Here is an 18,401-nt window from a genome sequence, read left to right as displayed (position 1 = left end):
TAGTTAACCGGCGGTTAGTAAATAGTTGATTTAAAATAGAAAGGAATTGAATGGGGAATCCAGCACTAAATAATTTCTCCCAGAGGATATGCAATAACACAGCATCATAGGCACCTTTAATATCCAAAAAACTGCCACGATAGATTGTTTCCGCCATTTTGCTAATAAGATGTCGAGTAAGAAAATAATGATAGGGTCTTGTGTACTATTACCACGTCGAAAGGCGAACTGATAATTGGGTAATAGCGAGTGATATTCCAATACCCACGCCATTCGTTTCATAAGGATTTTACAAAAGATTTTGCGTATACATGATCCCAGAACTATGCCTCGGAAATTTTCAGGTTCGGTAGGTCGTTTTGTTGGTTTCAAAATGGGTGTGATGAAAAACTCGTTCCATGATGCTGGTACATGTAATGTCTCGAAAATACTATTATAATATTTGAGTAAATAAATTTGGACATGGGGGGTAAGGCCTTGAGCATTTGATAAGTAATGGCATCAGGTCCTGGTGATGAGCTATTAACGGTACATAATACCGAGTGTAATTCATTATATGTAATTGGATTCAAAAGGGAAATAAAAGAACAAGAATTATTCTGTGAGGTGGGTAGAAAGAATGGGTTTACTGAAACAGGGGCAAGGGTGTATAAAAAATCTTCTAGAACTTGTCGCGGATAAGCAGAAGAAGTTTGGTATTGGAAAGTTCTCGTGATCATGCGGATCGCGTTCCAAAATTTCGTTGCTGGAAGTTGTGGAGTTAATTGAGAAATAAAAGATTGCCAAGCTTTTCGTTTTTTTTTTTTTTTTGCATTAAAGGCGAGCTTTGTTTTCGCAATATGATTTCGCAAATTGAAAATAATGCTGCTGCGTCATTGATTGGCGATATTGTTTGAATCATTGTTTGCGCTTATGAATAAGATCATGACACTCTTTATCCCACCATTTTTGTTCATATTCCTGTGGATGGGTCGTCACGTTTAATGGTCGACACGGATGAAACATGTTTAAATATTGGGTTAAATAAGGGAGTAAGAGGGAAAAGGAAAGAGGGGACTTGTGTTTCTGCTGCAAAATATAATTGAGGTATTATTGATAGTTAGAAACATTAAAATTTGTATAAGATCGGACGTTACTTATACAGGAGGGTGTCTGAAACTGGGAATGTGGTGGGTGAATACCATATGTGATGAAATTGGGAAGTGGTCACTAGTGTGAGTATCAGATAATGTATGCCAGGTGGTGACAGGGGCCATAGTTGTGCGGCAGAAAGTAAGGTCTACTGCGCTGGGTGGAGATCCAGGCGGAGTTAAACGGGTCGGGGAGCCGTCATTTAAAAGGAACAAATTCTGATGAGTTGAAGTAGTAAGTAAATTAGAACCTTGGATTGTATCCACCATACATCCCCATTCAGTGTGGTGGCAATTAAAATCACCAAGAAGGAAAAGATGTGGAAATGTGTCAAATTGTTGAAAATAATGCATCCATTGATTCTGAGTAATGTAAATGTGGGGACGGCAATAGATGTTTATGAAACAAGTATTATGGTGTACTATTCCTACAGCATAAGTGTGCGGGATGATATATTGTAAAGAGAAATGTGTAACTGATAAGGAAGTATGAATACATGTGGCAACTCCATTAAAGCCGTTACCATCATGTCGGAAAACTTGATAACCTCGAAATCGAAAAATGAAATGCGGTTGAAACCACGTTTCTTGCAAGCAGATAAAATGAGCTCGTGTTTCATTCAACAGTATTTGTAACTCATGTCTTTTAGAGGCGGCACTTCGACAATTCCATTGGAGTAAAGTAATCATGCTAGTATGTTCATGATAGAGTCTCGTAGTTTATCAATACATGGTGAAGTTGAGGCTCGTGACCCATACTTTGGATTAACATTACCAGCAATTGCTGGATTTCTTGTTGAAGGCGTTCCTTGGAAGGAGGATAATGTATATCTTGGGGGGTTGCGGAGGGTTGCTGCCTAACAGATGTGGGCGCACTTGAGGGGTATGCTAGTTGCAGAGGTTGTTGCATGGTACCCGTTGACGGGATCGAATGTACTGGAACTGAAGGTTCGTTTCGCAGAATGGCCATGTATCCTTGTCGGTCGAAACCGGGTTCGGGTGTAGGAGGGGTAGATTGCATGATTACTTGGGTGAACTTACGCTTACGCGGGTTTGGAGTCGAAGGGGATGGGGGATTCGACGATAGAGGAGGGAACTGAAGTTCTTGTTGCTCGGAATGATAAATTGGAAGGGCGATTCGGGCTTTAGCTTCGGGAAAAGATATGTGTTCAGTACTCATTAATTTTAATGGTGACCTGATACTTATGTTCAGGACAAATTGAGGAACCTGTGACATGGTTTTTCTTACAGTACGCACATTGTGTAAATTGCTCAGTACACGCCTGGGTTTCATGTTGTTGCGCACATTTCCCATAACGAGCGTTTTTCGCTTGACATTACCGAATTGTATGCCCATAGCGCTGGCATTTGCGACAGCGAATGGGTGAAAAGATGTAAGGTTCAACTTCCATGTACACCTTATATAAGGCGACACGGGAGGGTAATGTTTGTGATCTGAAAACAATTTTTACCGAACCCGTAGGAAGGTATTGGGTTTCTCCATCTTGAATTGCACGGCGATTAAGTCGTTGCACGCTTTTAACTGGTGCCTCGGATTCCAGGTACTGTAATATGTCATCATTCGATAAACCTTTTTCAACTCCACGAATAATGCCTACACTTAACACTTGTGAGGATGGAATGTAAGCTTTAATTTTGAGGGTTTCAAGCATAGGATTACTCAAAAATGCGTTTGCTTGAGAAGCCGTATGAAAAGTAACTTGTAGTCGATTACGTCCTTTGCGTTGGATCGATTTGACATTGAGTTTAGTTTCATAAAATCGGCGACCAAGTGCCATAGGGTGTAAATTGCCGATGTTTTGCTCGTTTATAGATTCAACAAATACAAAGAAAGGTCCATGATGGAAGCGATTATAATATTCCGGGGTAGAAGCCACTTGGGACGCCTCGGATTGATTGTTAGATTGTTCGGAATTAGAACGGTCTACCACTTCCGTATTACGCCTCTGTACATCAGACTCAGTTGACTGAGAACCTTGCTGTCGTGTCGTATTACTAGATGAATTAGTTATGGATTCCTCTGCCATAGGTACGACAATTTCACGCTCCACTCGTAAGGAATTCCCGGTTACCGCCGACGTTCCTCCACTGTCGGTCTCCATTGCTTGTCACTCCCGCACCACACTTGAACGAAAACACAAGTGATTACCACTACCGCGCACCACTGACTCGCACAAGTAGAGCAGTGTACCGTACCACTATCACTGCGTGACTAACGTTGCCTGATTTTTCTTTCTCGTCTCGTAACTCTCCGTCACCCCCTTCCCACCTATGTCTCGTGTTTGCCAAAGAGAATGCTGTTTGCTTTCTAGTCTGTCACCTGCTGTAATACACGTGATCAATCAGTATTTGGATGATGCCCAGATTGTTTTGTAAACTTCCGTAATTCTGATCTACCCAAGGTCAAATGCTCCTCCTTCCACTGTGTTTGTTTCTACGCCCTTCATTTGTTTTTACTGCTTATTTAAATTTTGTGCCTCTCCGTGTTGTTCCATTCTGTACTTGCGCACTTATCAGTGACTATATTTGAGTTGGTTATGTCATTATCAATGTATTCTCACTATTTCAAAACTTGTGACTGGGTGAAATAACAAAGCCCATACGCTCTCTCAACAACAACAACAACACTTGTGTTTTCATCTCCTCCATGCTTTGTTCATTATAGGGTCAGTGACTGGGTAAACCGCTATTTAGTGAAGTCCATTAAATTATAAAGAATAAGAAGAAGTAGAAGTGGGAACAATGCCTCTTGAGTGCCATTGAATGAAGAATGAAAAAGAAGTTCCTTAGATATTTCTTGACAAGATATTGCCTTTGATTATAATTATATTGTGAAAATTATTCTGTTTAGTGTAACTTTATAGTGATTCAAACTTACCGTGCTTTACAAAACAAACCTCATTTAAATAATAAATGTTTTACTGCGCACAAATGTGCATGGACAAAATTCTTATGAGCAATCGTCTGTACAGAATTTTGTTAAGGATTCTATTCTCAGTTTACACTTAAGTACGTGATAGCGTTCACAAAGTTCGCCGCATCTTTTGCACCTGCAGTCCGGACTTGGCTCATGGAAACTCGCTTTAATACACAGGCGATGGTGAAACTCATGGACTGAGAGTCTGGTCACAATGTGTCTCAACTCATAGCCTCCCTGAGTCCAGTTGCGGTTGATCATCGCATCACATTGGTGAAAGTCCCACCATATGCTGCCCTTTTTTGTTGAAGCTCTTGTAGGAGTCCCTTATACGCTGGGGTGGCCGGGAGCAGTAGCTTCAAATGCAGCTCTTCCACAAAGAATAATTCCCTCGACAGTTGGTATACGAGGCGTGATGGAGTGTATTTTGATAGGCAAAATGCTTTCTTTAAATAGAATGCTTTCACCTTCTCTATACTATGTAGTTGCCTCTTTTCAAGATATATCCATATATTTTCTAATCCATAGGTGGCTACAGGACTAACCTTAAGATGAAATAACACGATGGCACATGAAAATGAGAGATGGCTCAAAGATCTGATGTTGTTAATGGATTTTATGGCAGCATTTAGTCGGTCTTTTACATGTAAAGAGAACACGTTCCCCGGTGTTTGAAAAGTGACTCCTAGGTACTTAAAATTTGTGACTGAGGTCATTGATTAAGAATGTTCCCCATTTTCCTCCTTTTCTGAAGGTCAAAGAGACAGTCTTATTTTCATTTAACCTCAGCTGGTTCTCTTCGGCCCATTTCGTAACTTTATTAAAAGTAGTCTGCAAATCCAACTGAGAAGTTGACGTCAGAACCATGTCATCTGCATACATGAGTATATTGACATTTTCTGAATCTACTTTTTGTACAATGTCAGGTGTGGCGGCAATGAAAAGCAATGGGCTTAGGGGGTCGCCTTGAAGGACGCCGTAGGTTTGATGTATCGGATATGACTTGGTGATGCCATCACTAATCTCTACCCAGTTGTCTGTAAGGAGATTCTTAATGATTGGAAGTAGATAACAACTAGGCCCGATTATCTTACGCAACTTCTCTAATACGATAACTCTATTGATCGCATCAAAAGCCTTAGAATAATCAATAAAGATTGCATTAAGTTTTCCCTTTTGGATTTGCGAGAGCTTCATTAATATACTGTTGTAGACAATTGATTGCTTGAATGGTTGATCTTCTTCTTCCGAAGCCAAACTGGGAATCTGGGAGCTTGTCGTTTATTAATATTGTGAGGCGCTTACATACTAGCCGAGTCAGTGTCTTTAAGAGTGTGCATTCCAGAGCAATTCCTCTGTACGAATTAGGGTCTGCTGTATCACCTTTGCCCTTATACATAATTTTTATTGTGGACTTAGCCCAACAGTCTGGTACCTAACAACAATGCACATGAGTACACACAACTACATTTAAATGAGTCACAGTAAGAAGTTACAACCTTTAAAGTTGAGAAGAACATTGGACTTAACTGTACTAGAGGAATCAGACAACAAAGCAATAATTGATACGGTGCACTAAACAAAGGGACTCTGAATCAGGCTGCCTTAAAACTGGAGAAAATTTTTAAGAAGACAATACCTCCTACAGTAATTAACAATAGAAAAGCAAAACCTTGGTTTACAGATGCATGCGACAAAGCAAGAAAAACAGCTTTGTCAGCCCTGCATGCAGAAAAATTGCAGCGCACAATAGAACGGCTGGAGTACTACGCTAATTTAAGAAGAGAATATAAAGCCATAGCTAAACAAGCCCGTCAGACGTTTTTGGAAAAGGAAGAAAAATGTTTAATTGAAGAGGCTACTCAGGACCCTTACAAAGCTTTGCGTCCTAAACAGCCAAAGTTTTCTCGTAATATACCAATGGATGTTTGGAAAGCGCACCTTCGTGCAATTCTTCAGGAGAGGGACACGCGGCCAATCAATTTTCATGTCGACCCAGCAGTTATCCCGAATGACTCAGAGAGATTTACCCTTGAAGAAATAGAAGAAACTGTCAAAAGCCTAAAAAATGGGAAAGCATGTGGCCAGATCCATCCATTTGCCAGTTATTGAAAGAATGTTTACAACAGGGTAGGACAGGTACATTTCCTCTTCTGGCTGTTTCCTCATATATAATGAAAGCTGTGTAAATTGAGACGGGCTACATTGCTGATTTCAATTTAAAATTTAATTTAATTTAAAATCTATACCTGACGATAACGAGTGACTCATAATTTCCAACTCGTCTAACGTCCGTACGGCTGCAAGTGATACAGCCTTTGTATGTAGAAAAGCCTTGATATTCCAACTCAAGTAAGCGATAATAGTACTATATAGGTCGCATGCCCTGTCATTTCAAGAAACTTGATGTAGGAGGATCGTTTAGTTAGTTTAACCGTTGCCTAAGAGATACACAAGGCCGGGAAACGCAGCACACTAGACTCGTCCTTGAGATACTTCCTACAAGTGCCGCTAGAGTTCTCTTCACTGATCTGTCTCGCCCGCTCATTACAACACGTTCGAATATGAAAAACTATAAATATTCATTAAAACTAGTAATTTCAGAAGGCAGCAAACAGATATGAAAACAAAGATAGACCAAGAGCAATTGTTTGACTTATTTTCTACAACGTATTTCTTACAATATGCTTAATTCACGAAAGAAGCAGAGAAATCTGATAGCGAGTTTGTCACTTCTTACCGATTCATTTAATTGTGACTCAGAGTATCCGATAAGCGGATCGAGATAGCGACCATAAATAACTTTGGGTTTAATCGCCCTTTCACCAATTATCAGCGATCCAATCTTTTCCTCCGCACATCTGATATTTTGACATTCGTATTGAAGCTGCTGTTTGGTGAGCGATGTTATGCCCGTTACGCAAATATTTAGCGTTGTTTCACCGTATTTCATTTTTTCTTCCCGTAAAATTAAATTTGTGTTCGCCTCTGTGGTATAGTGGTTAGTGTGATTAGCTGTCACCCTCGGAGGTCTGGGTTCGGTTCCTGGCCCTGCCACGAAATTTGAAAAGTGGTACGAGGACTGGAACGAGGTCCACTCAGCCTCGGGAGGTCAACTGAGTGGAGGTGGGTTCGATTCCCACCTCAGCCATCCTCAAAGTGGTTTTCCACTTCTCCAGGCAAATGCCCGGATAGTACCTAACTTAAGGCAATGGCCGCTTCCTTCCCTCTTCCCTGCCTGTCCTTTCCAATCTTCCCATCCCTCCACAAGGCCCCTGTTCAGCATAGTAGGTGAGGCTGCCTGGGCGAGGTACTGGTCATCCTCCCCAGCTGTATCCCCCGAGCCGAAGTCTGGTGCTCTAGAACACTACCCTTGAGTGGTAGAGGTGGGATCCCTCGTTGGGTCCGAGGGAAAAACCGGCTCTGGAGGGTAAATGGATGAAGAAAGAAGAAGAAAATTAAATTAGTTCTAACAGGAATAAAGCTCCTTAATGACCAATTTTAGCATGCTTTTCAATTTGGTTTGCTTTTTGGTCAAGTTCAGATACCGTAAAACATTTTTCTGATTTCACTACCCGTACCCTACTTCTCAATTTACAGATTATTTTCTGTAATCTGGTATTTAATTTTCTCATCTGTATATTTTTTAGATTTAACAAAGATACTCGTAACTTTCCTTGATATAGAAACGAGACTTGTACTCCTCTTTCGTTTGTGGCTGACGTATGAAAATGTGGTAAGTTCATCATTATCTGAATCGGAACTTTTACTAAATTTTGATGGCAATACATCATTTTTGGGAGCTGGACGCTTCCTGCGTTTGACATTTTCCTGTTTGTGAACAGGATACACAATGAAAACAGAAGGAAATTTGATTGATGTGCTTACACTGAAATCTGGCTAGGTACCTAAAGAGATCCTACTATATCACCTTGCCTAGAAATAGTTTGCTTCCATTTCTCCCTTAAACCGCACTCGGAAGGGAAACTATGGAACGTCAATTTTCATGCTTTTTTAGTGCCATCTGAAATACAGAGAGGTACACAACAGTGCACCTTCTTCTCAACCTCACAGACACTCACCGACAGAAAAAATATTCACAATAAATTGCACAAAATCAACACAGCATCACAATTACTCGAATGGAAATTCTAAGTTCCCATGGAGGGAATGCGGTATTTTTTCACCATTATAACTGTCTGCTGTCATTTCTTGATGGATACAGTACTTTTGCATTCATCTCTTGGCACAGGCCAGAGTAAAGTGTAGCTTCCACCCAAGTCCCAGTCAACATCCATGGCTGTGACAATATGGGAGTTGCTGGGGTATGGGTAGTGCTGACTAATGACATTCAGAGCATGACTAGTGCATCTGAGTGTTATGAAAAGTGCTGCTCATAGGGTCAGTCGTGCAGTCTGACCCAGTGAGGAAAGCAATGGCAAACTACCTCACTCCTCATATTGCCTAGTACGCCTCATTTTGGTGCTGCCATTGGTTTTTGGGGGTTTCCTTATAACCGCATAACCTTTGGTGGTGCTATTTGAGGATCCAACCAGCCTCTGGGCTGATGACCTAACAGACAGACAGAGCATATAAAAAATCAGATCAAAAATTAGATGTATGGCTTTTCAGGCGTTTACTCTATTAACCAGCGTTTCGTCTTAGGTCTGACAATATATGACTCCGCATATCACAAGTCCGTCAAGAACCAAGGTCTGTCTAGGGAGGTCAAGTCACGAATGCTTCTTATGGAGCCGCCATATTGGATCTTTAAGCGAGCGTAACCAAAGGCAAGTGCATTTTAATTTAGAGGATTTTGGTGCCGTACATTGAAATAAAAACAGAACATCAACTATTTTTCGTAAAGAATTTAACTGGGCATGTACTATTCATGTATATATACCGGTAACTGTATAACACTTAAATGATATTAATACACCTATTTGAATAGGAAGATAATTAGCAGAGCCTGATTTTTTAAAAACAAGAATCAACAGGAAAGCTCATGTCCTACTCTTTTACTTCCTTACAACTTGGTCTTACTGTGTTTCCTATTAATATCATCTGTCAAATACGTAATCTTATTGACAGAAACATAGAAATCTGTACAGTACCTGTGTCATATTATTATTAACGGTACATGAAATACTGAACTTGAAGTACCGGTACTATACTTAAAGTACTAAGAGACAGTTGTAATAAATTACCTTCAGCGTTTTCTTCATTAAGAAAGTAATTACCGATACTGCGTTTCTAAGGGGTTACCCCAGTGTGTTGACGAACACTGAATGCCTCTTGAATTGAGTGCATTAAATGATGTATGGTAACTGTTGTTATCCATTCATGTGGTATTTCTTTGGGTTCTAAGGCAAAAATACTCTGCACATGTCCAACAAGGGTGATGTTCTTAGCTACTCTTAACTAGTTTATTGATAACCCATGCAGCTTATATAGTACCAAGTGGTGGTGGTGGTAATAATAATAATAATCGTATGGCCTCAGCTACCGTGTGCAGACATTTCAATTTGACGCCATCTGGTTGTCTGCTCGTCAATTTAGACGTTCCGTTTTACTCTAGGCCCCCACTAGATGGCAGACCGAGTAAACCGAAACTCTCTTGGGCGTCTATGGCTGAGATTTAATTAATTTTGTCGGGTAAACACCAAATGTGTCACCAGAGATCTTTTACATGCCGACATCGTACGACATGGAGTGTCGAATGGACTTTTTTCCGCCCTTCAAAAATCCGACTACCTCTGCCGGGTTTGAACCCGCTATCTTGGGATCCGGAGGCCGACACTCTACCGCTGATCCACAGAGGCAGCTGGTGGTGATTGTTGTTTTAAGAGGAAGTACAACTGGGCAACCATCATCTATAAACACTAATCAGAAGAAAACAAATGGAAGGGGTCCAACACTTCGAAAAATGAAGGTATCGGCAAAAGAAAGATGAAGGCCACAAAGTGCGTGGAAATGAAAAACTTCCTAGGCCTCGAATGCGCTAATGCCGTCGCGGTCGGAAAAGAACAAGTGTTGACCAGGGGAAGTCGGATGGGATAGAATAGGTGAGAGCCAAACATAAATGAAATTAATGTCAAGACTCAGCTAAGGGCCTCGTTCATTTCATGTTCATTGTAAAACGTTGAAAATTAATTAAGTTACATCATTCTTGCACCACCGTTTAAGATTAATTTAGTCTCTAAATCATAAATCTTGGTCATGATTTTCCGGATCTTTCTGGGACTGATTTAATTTTCTTTGTAGTAAGGTACGTTGGCTGATAGGGTAAATGCTAGAATAGGCAACATTAGTTTTAACTTCGGAAGTTTGCGCGGCACTGGAATTAGATCACCACCTTCTATAGGAATATGTCTTCCCTCAGAATACATTTGACTTCAAAAATGATAAAATCATTAATACACACAACATTATTAATTCTATGATTCGGTTCGAAATTTTCCTTACGAATGCTCTTCACCCAACTGTGCCTTAATACCGGTACTAGGTCTTTTGGAAACGGGAACACTGAGCTCTTTCTTACATCAGGCACACAGCACATTGAACTATAAACATATTGCATAGGTAACTAAAAATAAAGTACTTTCGGAGAAGGATACGAGAATCAAAATTAACCTAATCACCACCGACATTGTTGGAATAAATAAGCTCTCTGAGAACAAACAGCTTCTTACGGCACTGAAAGAGGATCTATAATCTTCTTAAGACCATAAATAAATGTAATGTACGATTAATAATATTCAAATTTCCGTAAATATTCGGTAACAACACGGCTTACACAAATCAAAACAAACGCATGCTAGCACTCCAGCTGCCGCCATTATGGACAGTTTCGATAGGTCGGTTAAGGTCTGAGATATTGTAGTTGGTCTTGGGTAGCGTGACCCAAAGAGAATATGGCGTGACCAGACCTCCCTAGACAGACCTTGCCAAGATCAGAACGGAAACCTGACATCTAGCGGCTATACTGTGAACACGGTCGGGCCACTTTTTCAGTAACAAATTAGTAGCTATGGCGCGGCCTTGTATATCTCGTAGGCAACGGTTTAAGCAAGGTCGTCTATATTTGACAGAACCACTTATTATTTATTTCTCTCATGATATGGCTCGACAAGCAGCCTAGAACACCAAACGCAAGCAGTGTGTTTTATTCAATACCAACGAGTTTTAAAAGTAATTCCGTTGGTACTACTGTTTACGAAAGAACACAGCCTTCTTGATTTCAGTGCTCATTCGCTTTGCTGTTGGCTGCATCGATGAGAAATGTGACAGTCGTAATGCGATCTAAGCTAAGCCTCAGAGTCTGCTTGGCTCGGTCTTGGTGTTTCTTAGTTGCTGCCCCGCTATTTGTATAATTCAAGCCTTTTGTTTTGTCTTGAAGATTTACTTGAGGTTGTGTACGGCGTAGTTAATGTTTTCGTTTTGAGTGTTGGAGTTTTAATGATACTGACTGGTTGTGAGTGCCGTTACGTTAACGATGCCGCCCAATCGTCAAGAAAGACAAGCCGAGTTACTGCGGAAATTTCGAAAGTTGAAATTTGAGTGTAACGCTTTAGCTGGACATATGCAAACTGTTTTAAATAGAGGACAAATAACTGTCGAGCGACAGTTTGCTATAACTGACCAAGTGCAATTTCTCAGAAGTTTCTCTTTATCTTGCGCTACACTTGATAAACTAGTGAATTGCATTGTGGAACTGAACTGCATTTTGGAAATTGTTACCAGCGAAGTTCAGCATTCTGGGAATACTGTGTGCGATATAAGTAAATGTTCCTCGGAAACTAGTGTGCATGATATTTCTGAAAACGGTCACAGGCAGGTTTCGAGAGAATATGTCAGTTCGACTTTCGAGGAATTTTGTTCCTTGATTTCAGAAAGTTCCCATTCATCCTTTTGCTCAGTGTTTTCTACCGTTGAAAGTGAAAATGTTTTAGAAAATATTTGTTCACCCCCCTTAAGGTTAACTGATTCTCCAGTTCACAATGATGACACTTCGTGTGACTCACATTTTGTTACATCTTTGTCTGCCTGTCATAATATTCCAGAATCTCCTGGCATAGTAAACTCGATATTTGATCATGTTGATGAGCATAGGGAAACATCTTGTGTATCAGAGTCTGCTGCAGAACATCACATTTTGAATCCTCCTACTTGTAGCAGTGGCTGTTCAGTAAACTTAGGCGATGAAGTATTGACCCACAGTCTTATTCCAGAAAATAATTCTCAGTGTACTAACATGCCAGATTGTGAAGAGCAGCTCCAGTCTTGTGAAAATACGTCTGCTCCCAAACATGGAGAACAGCCACAGTCTTACGAAAATATGCCCCCTCACGAAACCGAGACCCCTTTAGTTGGTAATACAGACTCTTGTGATTCTAATTCCAAGGTAGCTTTGCCCTTCTGTCCTAATGTTAAATTGTCAAAGAAAGGGATTGTGCCTTCTCGCATGCAACCAGGATCTATCTGGGAAATGACTCTTTCCCATTGGGCTAGCCCTTGGAATTTTTGGTTACACCCTTATTCAACTAAAGATATAGATGCCTTACATGAACAAATTTTGGTTAAACATCAAAAGGGAGCCTTGGTTAAAATTTCGTTACCTGTAGCTGTTGGTGACCATTATTCAGCATTTGATGGTGTGAGGTACTTCAGGGGTCAAGTTTTATCAGTTACTGATTTTGAAATTGTATTTCTGGATGTAGACAGTGGTAGATCAATAAAAGTGAACATTGATAAGGTGTGGGAATTGGATGAGGAAATGCTGAATTTACCAGCTCAGGCTATCAACTGCCAGTGGGTGGGGAAGTTGGAAGAATGTGACAAATGGACTGAACTCATCACAGAACTCTTTTTGGGTGCACTCACAGATCGCATTCTGGTTGTAACCATCTGTGGCATAGAAGAGAGAAATCCTCTTCAGCATATTGTGAATGTAGATGTAGTTGACAATGATTCTGAAGTAATAGCTGATATGAATAAATGGCTTGTTCTAATTAAACCTAAACTAGCAGAATTACAGCAAATGACTCTTTCTGTTCATCAGCTGCATTCGATCTTGGATCCATTCACAGTCTGTGTTAATGGTTTGGAGCTGCCTCCTTTTACTATGCCAGAACCAGATAGGGATGATGTGGAATGTTCTGGGGAAGCCTCTCAGTCAGTAAATCAGGTGTCTTCGGAGTGCTGTACAGACATTGTTGAAGACATTCAGCAGGCCTGTCTCGCTGATGTGGCTGTCATTGATAGTGTGTCAAAAACAGACGTTTCATATTCGTTGGAGAACTGTGGGGAAAATCAAGAAGCATTGAATCTTGACGGGAAAACAGAGATAGAACTGCCTGTGTCAGTTCAGTCCAAAAGTGTTTCATCTGATCCTGTTGTGATTAATGTAGAAACTAAGTCATCAGTTAACTGTAATATCCATTCTGATGTGAACAGTGAACGTATTATAAATAGAACTATGGATGAGGATCCAAGTCCTACTTCACGAGTAATGTTGCGGAAAAAGGATTACTCGTCACCTGTAGGTAGAGAGTATGATGTGATGTATGCTTATGGGACAAGTCCTGGCTTTTTCTATGTGCATGTGGTTTGTGAAGAGGCCACTCATATTGATGAACTGAAGGCTAATATGACTAGGTTTTATTCGGTAAACAAGGGAAAATTTGCTACGAAAGAAATGGCTAAGAAACACATTGGAAAATACTGTGCGTGTTTATTTCCGGGAGACAACTTGTGGTATAGAGCTGAAATTATTGATTGGTTGGATGATAATTCTGAATTAGTTTCTGTATTTTATGTTGATTATGGTAATTCCACCCAGGTTCCCTTAAATATGATTCAGCCACTTTGGGCTCCATTTGCAGAGTATCCAATATTTGCTCAGCGTTGTCACCTTGCTCTTGTTTGCCCACCTTCTCCAGATGGAAAATGGCCAGTGGAATCCATAAATGCTTTTTTTGAATTGATGAATAAGGCCCCAGTGTTTAAAATGATTGTGATGGAATCAACTCGTTCTAAAGATTCCCTTTCCGTGCTGTTAGCACATCCTGAGTTGGGTGGTAATTGTCTGATAAATGATTATTTGATATCTTCGGGGTTTGCAAATGAATTACAGACTTCCCACTCAAACCAAGTGAAGGAAACTAGTTGCTTAGATGAATGGGATCCAATGAAAGAAGACTACATTAGTGAGAATAATGTGCTAGATTATGATGATGAGAATGCCTGTCTTGCCGTATCAGGTTATATTCCCAAAGATGAGACTCGGGTTTGTAAATTTTATGCTAGGAATGGAAAGTGTTATAAGGGAGCAGGGTGTAGGAATGCACATATTCTGACCAATCCAGATGGATGGACAACTGACCAGGAGCCGGTGTACACAGATGCATTTAGTAAAGTTAATTTGCCAAATGAAGGGCAGATGATAATGCTCTCAGTTACAGAAGTAGTCTCTGTTAAAAGATTTTATGCTCAAATTACTCGTACTTCTGTGCCTAGTGCTGGTGATGAAGAAGAAACGTTGGATTCCTTACAGAGGTATATCAATACTTCTGAAAATGTTAAAAAACTCAGAAGGCTTCCTGTCACTCCAGCAGTCGGCCAGCTGGTTCTTGCACTTTATTCAGGTGATAACATGTGGTATCGAGGGCGTGTTGTTGATACTGATAATGATAAAGGCACAGTAGATGTATTTTTTGTTGATTATGGTAATACAGATATTGTTGATGAAAAGAATATACGGGATATTGAAGCCCAATACATTCATCTCCCATTTCAGGCTGTGGAGTGTTTCATAGCCAACATTGAGAACAAAGACTTTGATGACTATGAAAGTTGTTTCTCGGCTCTGTTACGTGTAAAAAATATGCTAATGATTCGTGAGCCATTACATGCCAGAATTGTGGCCCGAAGGGAAGAGCTAGGGCAACTTGATGTCATTCTGTATAAATCGGGTGACAGCAGTGACATGGGTTCTATTTTTGTTCAGCAAAATTTTTGTCTTCCAAAATCTGATGATAACATTCCTAATGGTAGAGAAAATATAGATTTACCTAAAAATTTTAAAGTAAATCAAACAGCATTACATGTTGTTCCTGGTTGATGGGGAAGTTTGAATTCTGGGCTAGTTGTGTTTATCGACACACTTAGGGAGAAGTTTGACTAGACTTATTCCTTTTATGTTATAAGAGGGAAATGTGTGTCTTGAAATAGGCTAATAATTTGTTTTATACTGTTGATGATAGATACTGCTATGTTTTACATTTATTTAGCTCTATTAGGTCAGGCAAATAAGTTTGGTGGATATATTTAAGTGCTGCATAGTTGGGAACTTGGGAATTTGGTTATGTGAACAAATCCAACCCATGAAATGTCCCTGTAATATTTGTCGCAAATGGAAGATAATAATTGCTTTTACTCAAAGCGTAAATTCTGCAGTAAATTAAATAAAACTGTCATTTTAATATCTATTCGTACTTACGGGCTGTAGATAGGTCTCCCCACCGGGCGAGTTGGCTGTGCAGTCAGAGGCACTCAGCTGTGAGCTTGCATCCGGGTGATAGTGAGTTTGAATCTCACTGTCGACAGCCCTGAAGGTGGTTTTCCGTGGTTTCCCATTTTCACACCAGGCAAATGCTGGGGCTGTACCTTAAATTAAGGCCACGGCTGCTTCCAACTCCTAGGCCTTTCCTATCCCGTCATCACCATAAGACCTATCTGTGTCGGTGCAACGTAAAGCAACTAGCCAAAAAAAAAACAAAAAAAAACAAAAAACAGGACACTCTTATGTTGCATTCCGCTGCTCATGCCATCTTCTGTTTCTTTCTTGAGGTTCAGGGCTAGCACCAACGAATGGGAGTGCTATGTCTGTGAATTGTCATTATCTTTGTCCATATGACTAGTGCGGGCAGTTCAAACAGCAAAATCCCTGGACCAATAAATATACCACTTAATGAATGAGTTAGGCACAAAACGAACAACTAGAAGAAAAGACACGTAATTAATTCAAACAACTTCAGTGAGCAAAGACATCACACACGAAAGTGTTAGACAAAACCCATACAGAAGTGCTGCGTCGTAGCAGAAAAAATAGTTGTAAGGTAGTAAACTATGCATTCATATTCTCTACAAGTAAAATATTTCGTACTATTTCTTACTATTTCAGATTTTACACTTTATTTGAGTAAAAGCTGTTATCTTCCATTTGGGACGCATATTACAGTGATATTTCGTGGATCCAATTCGTTCACGTAACCTGGGAATTTTTTTATAACATACTTTAATTTTTGGCAGTGTTCATGCTGCTTGAACTATTGTTCAAACTGTCATGCCTAGTTAAGATATGGTGCTAAAGTTTGTCTAATTGACAGCCCCCACACTTTGCAATGGAGATTATCCTGTACTTTAGATCTACATTATTATTTGTTGCTAGGCTCGTAAAAGCTGTGTAATCTTTATATTCTCAACAGCCAAGTTGTGATGAGTTGTGAATTTTGGAAATTGGCAAGAAGTGACAGGTCTTAATCAGGAGAATCCAGTAGGAGACCTGAAATGGAGATCTATTCTCCACATTTAAATTGCAGATGAAGTTCACGATTCAGATTACTTTGAATAAATATTCAGTGATGAAATGAAGTTGGATATATACTGGTAGTTTAAAACCTAATCTGGACTTGGGCTGGTGGTAGGTGTAACAAGATGCTGTGGAGAGAAGTTTTGCATCTTTATGTTCAGTATGTTTTTTTGTACATTATTGTTGTTTGGTTAGACTGTTGTACCTTCTGAAAAGTTTGTTATTCTGTGAAAAGAGAATTTCAGGTAAAACTTCCTTAGACCATCCTCAAAAGAAATATTAGAAATCCAACATGGCATGGATCAGACAATATCACAAGTATTAAACTAAGGTTGCCAACATTGTTGAATTAAGATGTGGTATGGCAGAGCAGTGCATTCCATGTTCAAGAGTGAACAAAACTGGAATTAATTTCTTGCCTGTTTAGACAAGAGCATTCGCCTGGCTTGGTTAGAATATCAGTCTGAATAGGTCTGAGTGCAACCATCGCCCTCAAGGGTATGGCTGCAAAGCGGCCTGTAGGCCTCTAGTATCCCCTAGAGTCCTGCTAAAATGTGACAAAAAGTTCCATTGAGTGGTAGAACTATAGTAACCGGGCATCAAGGATTATTACATAAAATGATACTTTTGAATGCTGCTATTCTCACCTTAAAATGATCGTGGAAGAGAGATGTATTCAATACGCATGCCAGGGACCAAACCGCCTGCCCCTAGAAGTACATTTACTTTTATAACCAAAAATACTGTTTTAGACGCCGTACTCCATTGTTTATAACGGTGATTGGTTCACGTATGGAAGAGGATGATGTCATTTACACCTGGGATGAGGCCGAGATTTTGTTACCAACCACTGCAGAAGAAAAATTATGAAGCGGGCAGGAAAGTTTAAAAGGCCGCAGCGCATACTGTCCGCACGGCAAGAAAAATAGTTTAGAAGTTGTAACCTATCTTTGCACATCTAGGCCAATCTCTGTCATGAAAACAGGGGCCCCGCCACACTCGCTTCGAGAGGCTCTTTTTTAATACCAATATAAATGGTCCGTTATTGGACATTATAAATTTTCCAGCTAACTCATTCCTGGTTGCTAGCGTTTCGCCCTCGTGTGCTAGGTTGGGCTCATCAGTTGGTACCTAGCACACCTACCAAGACGCTGGCTAGTGCATACCGTGGAGGCCACTGCGTAGGCAAACTGTAGCCACTGGCAGTGCCAATGCACTATGAGAGACTTTATCTCATTACCAAAAATTGATGCTTGCTTGGCCCGGCATTGGCACTGCCAGTGGCTACAGTTTGCCTACGCAGTGGCCTCCACGGTATGCACTAGCCAGCGTCTTGGTAGGTGTGCTAGGTACCAACTGATGAGCCCAACCTAGCACACGAGGGCAAAACGCTAGCAACCAGGAATGAGTTAGCTGGAAAATTTATAATGTCCAATAACGGACCATTTATATTGGTATTATAAATTTACTCATTCGGGACAAATATTTCAGATTCCCTATCGGAATCAACATTTATATCAGGCTCTTCTTTATTGCCGTGGTGCATAGTGTCTGCACGGCAAGAAAAAAAAAAGTATAGCCATATCAAACCAACAACCAACAGTCGTTCCTCTCGGCGCTCGCTCTCAGCGCTACTAGTAGCTCGTGTTACTAAACCTTGAGGCCCGGTTACTATAGTTCTGCACATTGACCATACGCAATAGATAGGTTAGAAATCCACATGCCGGGCTGAGTGGCTCAG

The 18,401-nt window shown here is 40.3% G+C and overlaps 2 protein-coding genes across 4 annotated transcripts in view; both read left to right on the top strand.

Annotated features, from left to right (window-relative positions):
- The window catches only part of SP1173, a 432,536-nt gene that overhangs the window by 253,390 nt on the left and 160,745 nt on the right, over positions 1-18,401 (top strand). The window lies entirely within an intron of this gene.
- On the top strand, positions 11,416-16,138 carry LOC136875474 (uncharacterized). Its single transcript, XM_067149020.2, has one exon. It carries the CDS (start codon positions 11,564-11,566, stop codon positions 15,188-15,190), a length of 3,627 nt encoding a protein of 1,208 aa, XP_067005121.2. The 5' UTR covers positions 11,416-11,563; the 3' UTR covers positions 15,191-16,138.

This window comes from Anabrus simplex, chromosome 1 (genome assembly GCF_040414725.1).
Source record: "Anabrus simplex isolate iqAnaSimp1 chromosome 1, ASM4041472v1, whole genome shotgun sequence".
In the NCBI taxonomy this organism is placed as follows: Eukaryota; Metazoa; Arthropoda; class Insecta; order Orthoptera; family Tettigoniidae; genus Anabrus; species Anabrus simplex.
This window is presented reverse-complemented; position numbering and strand designations above follow the sequence as displayed.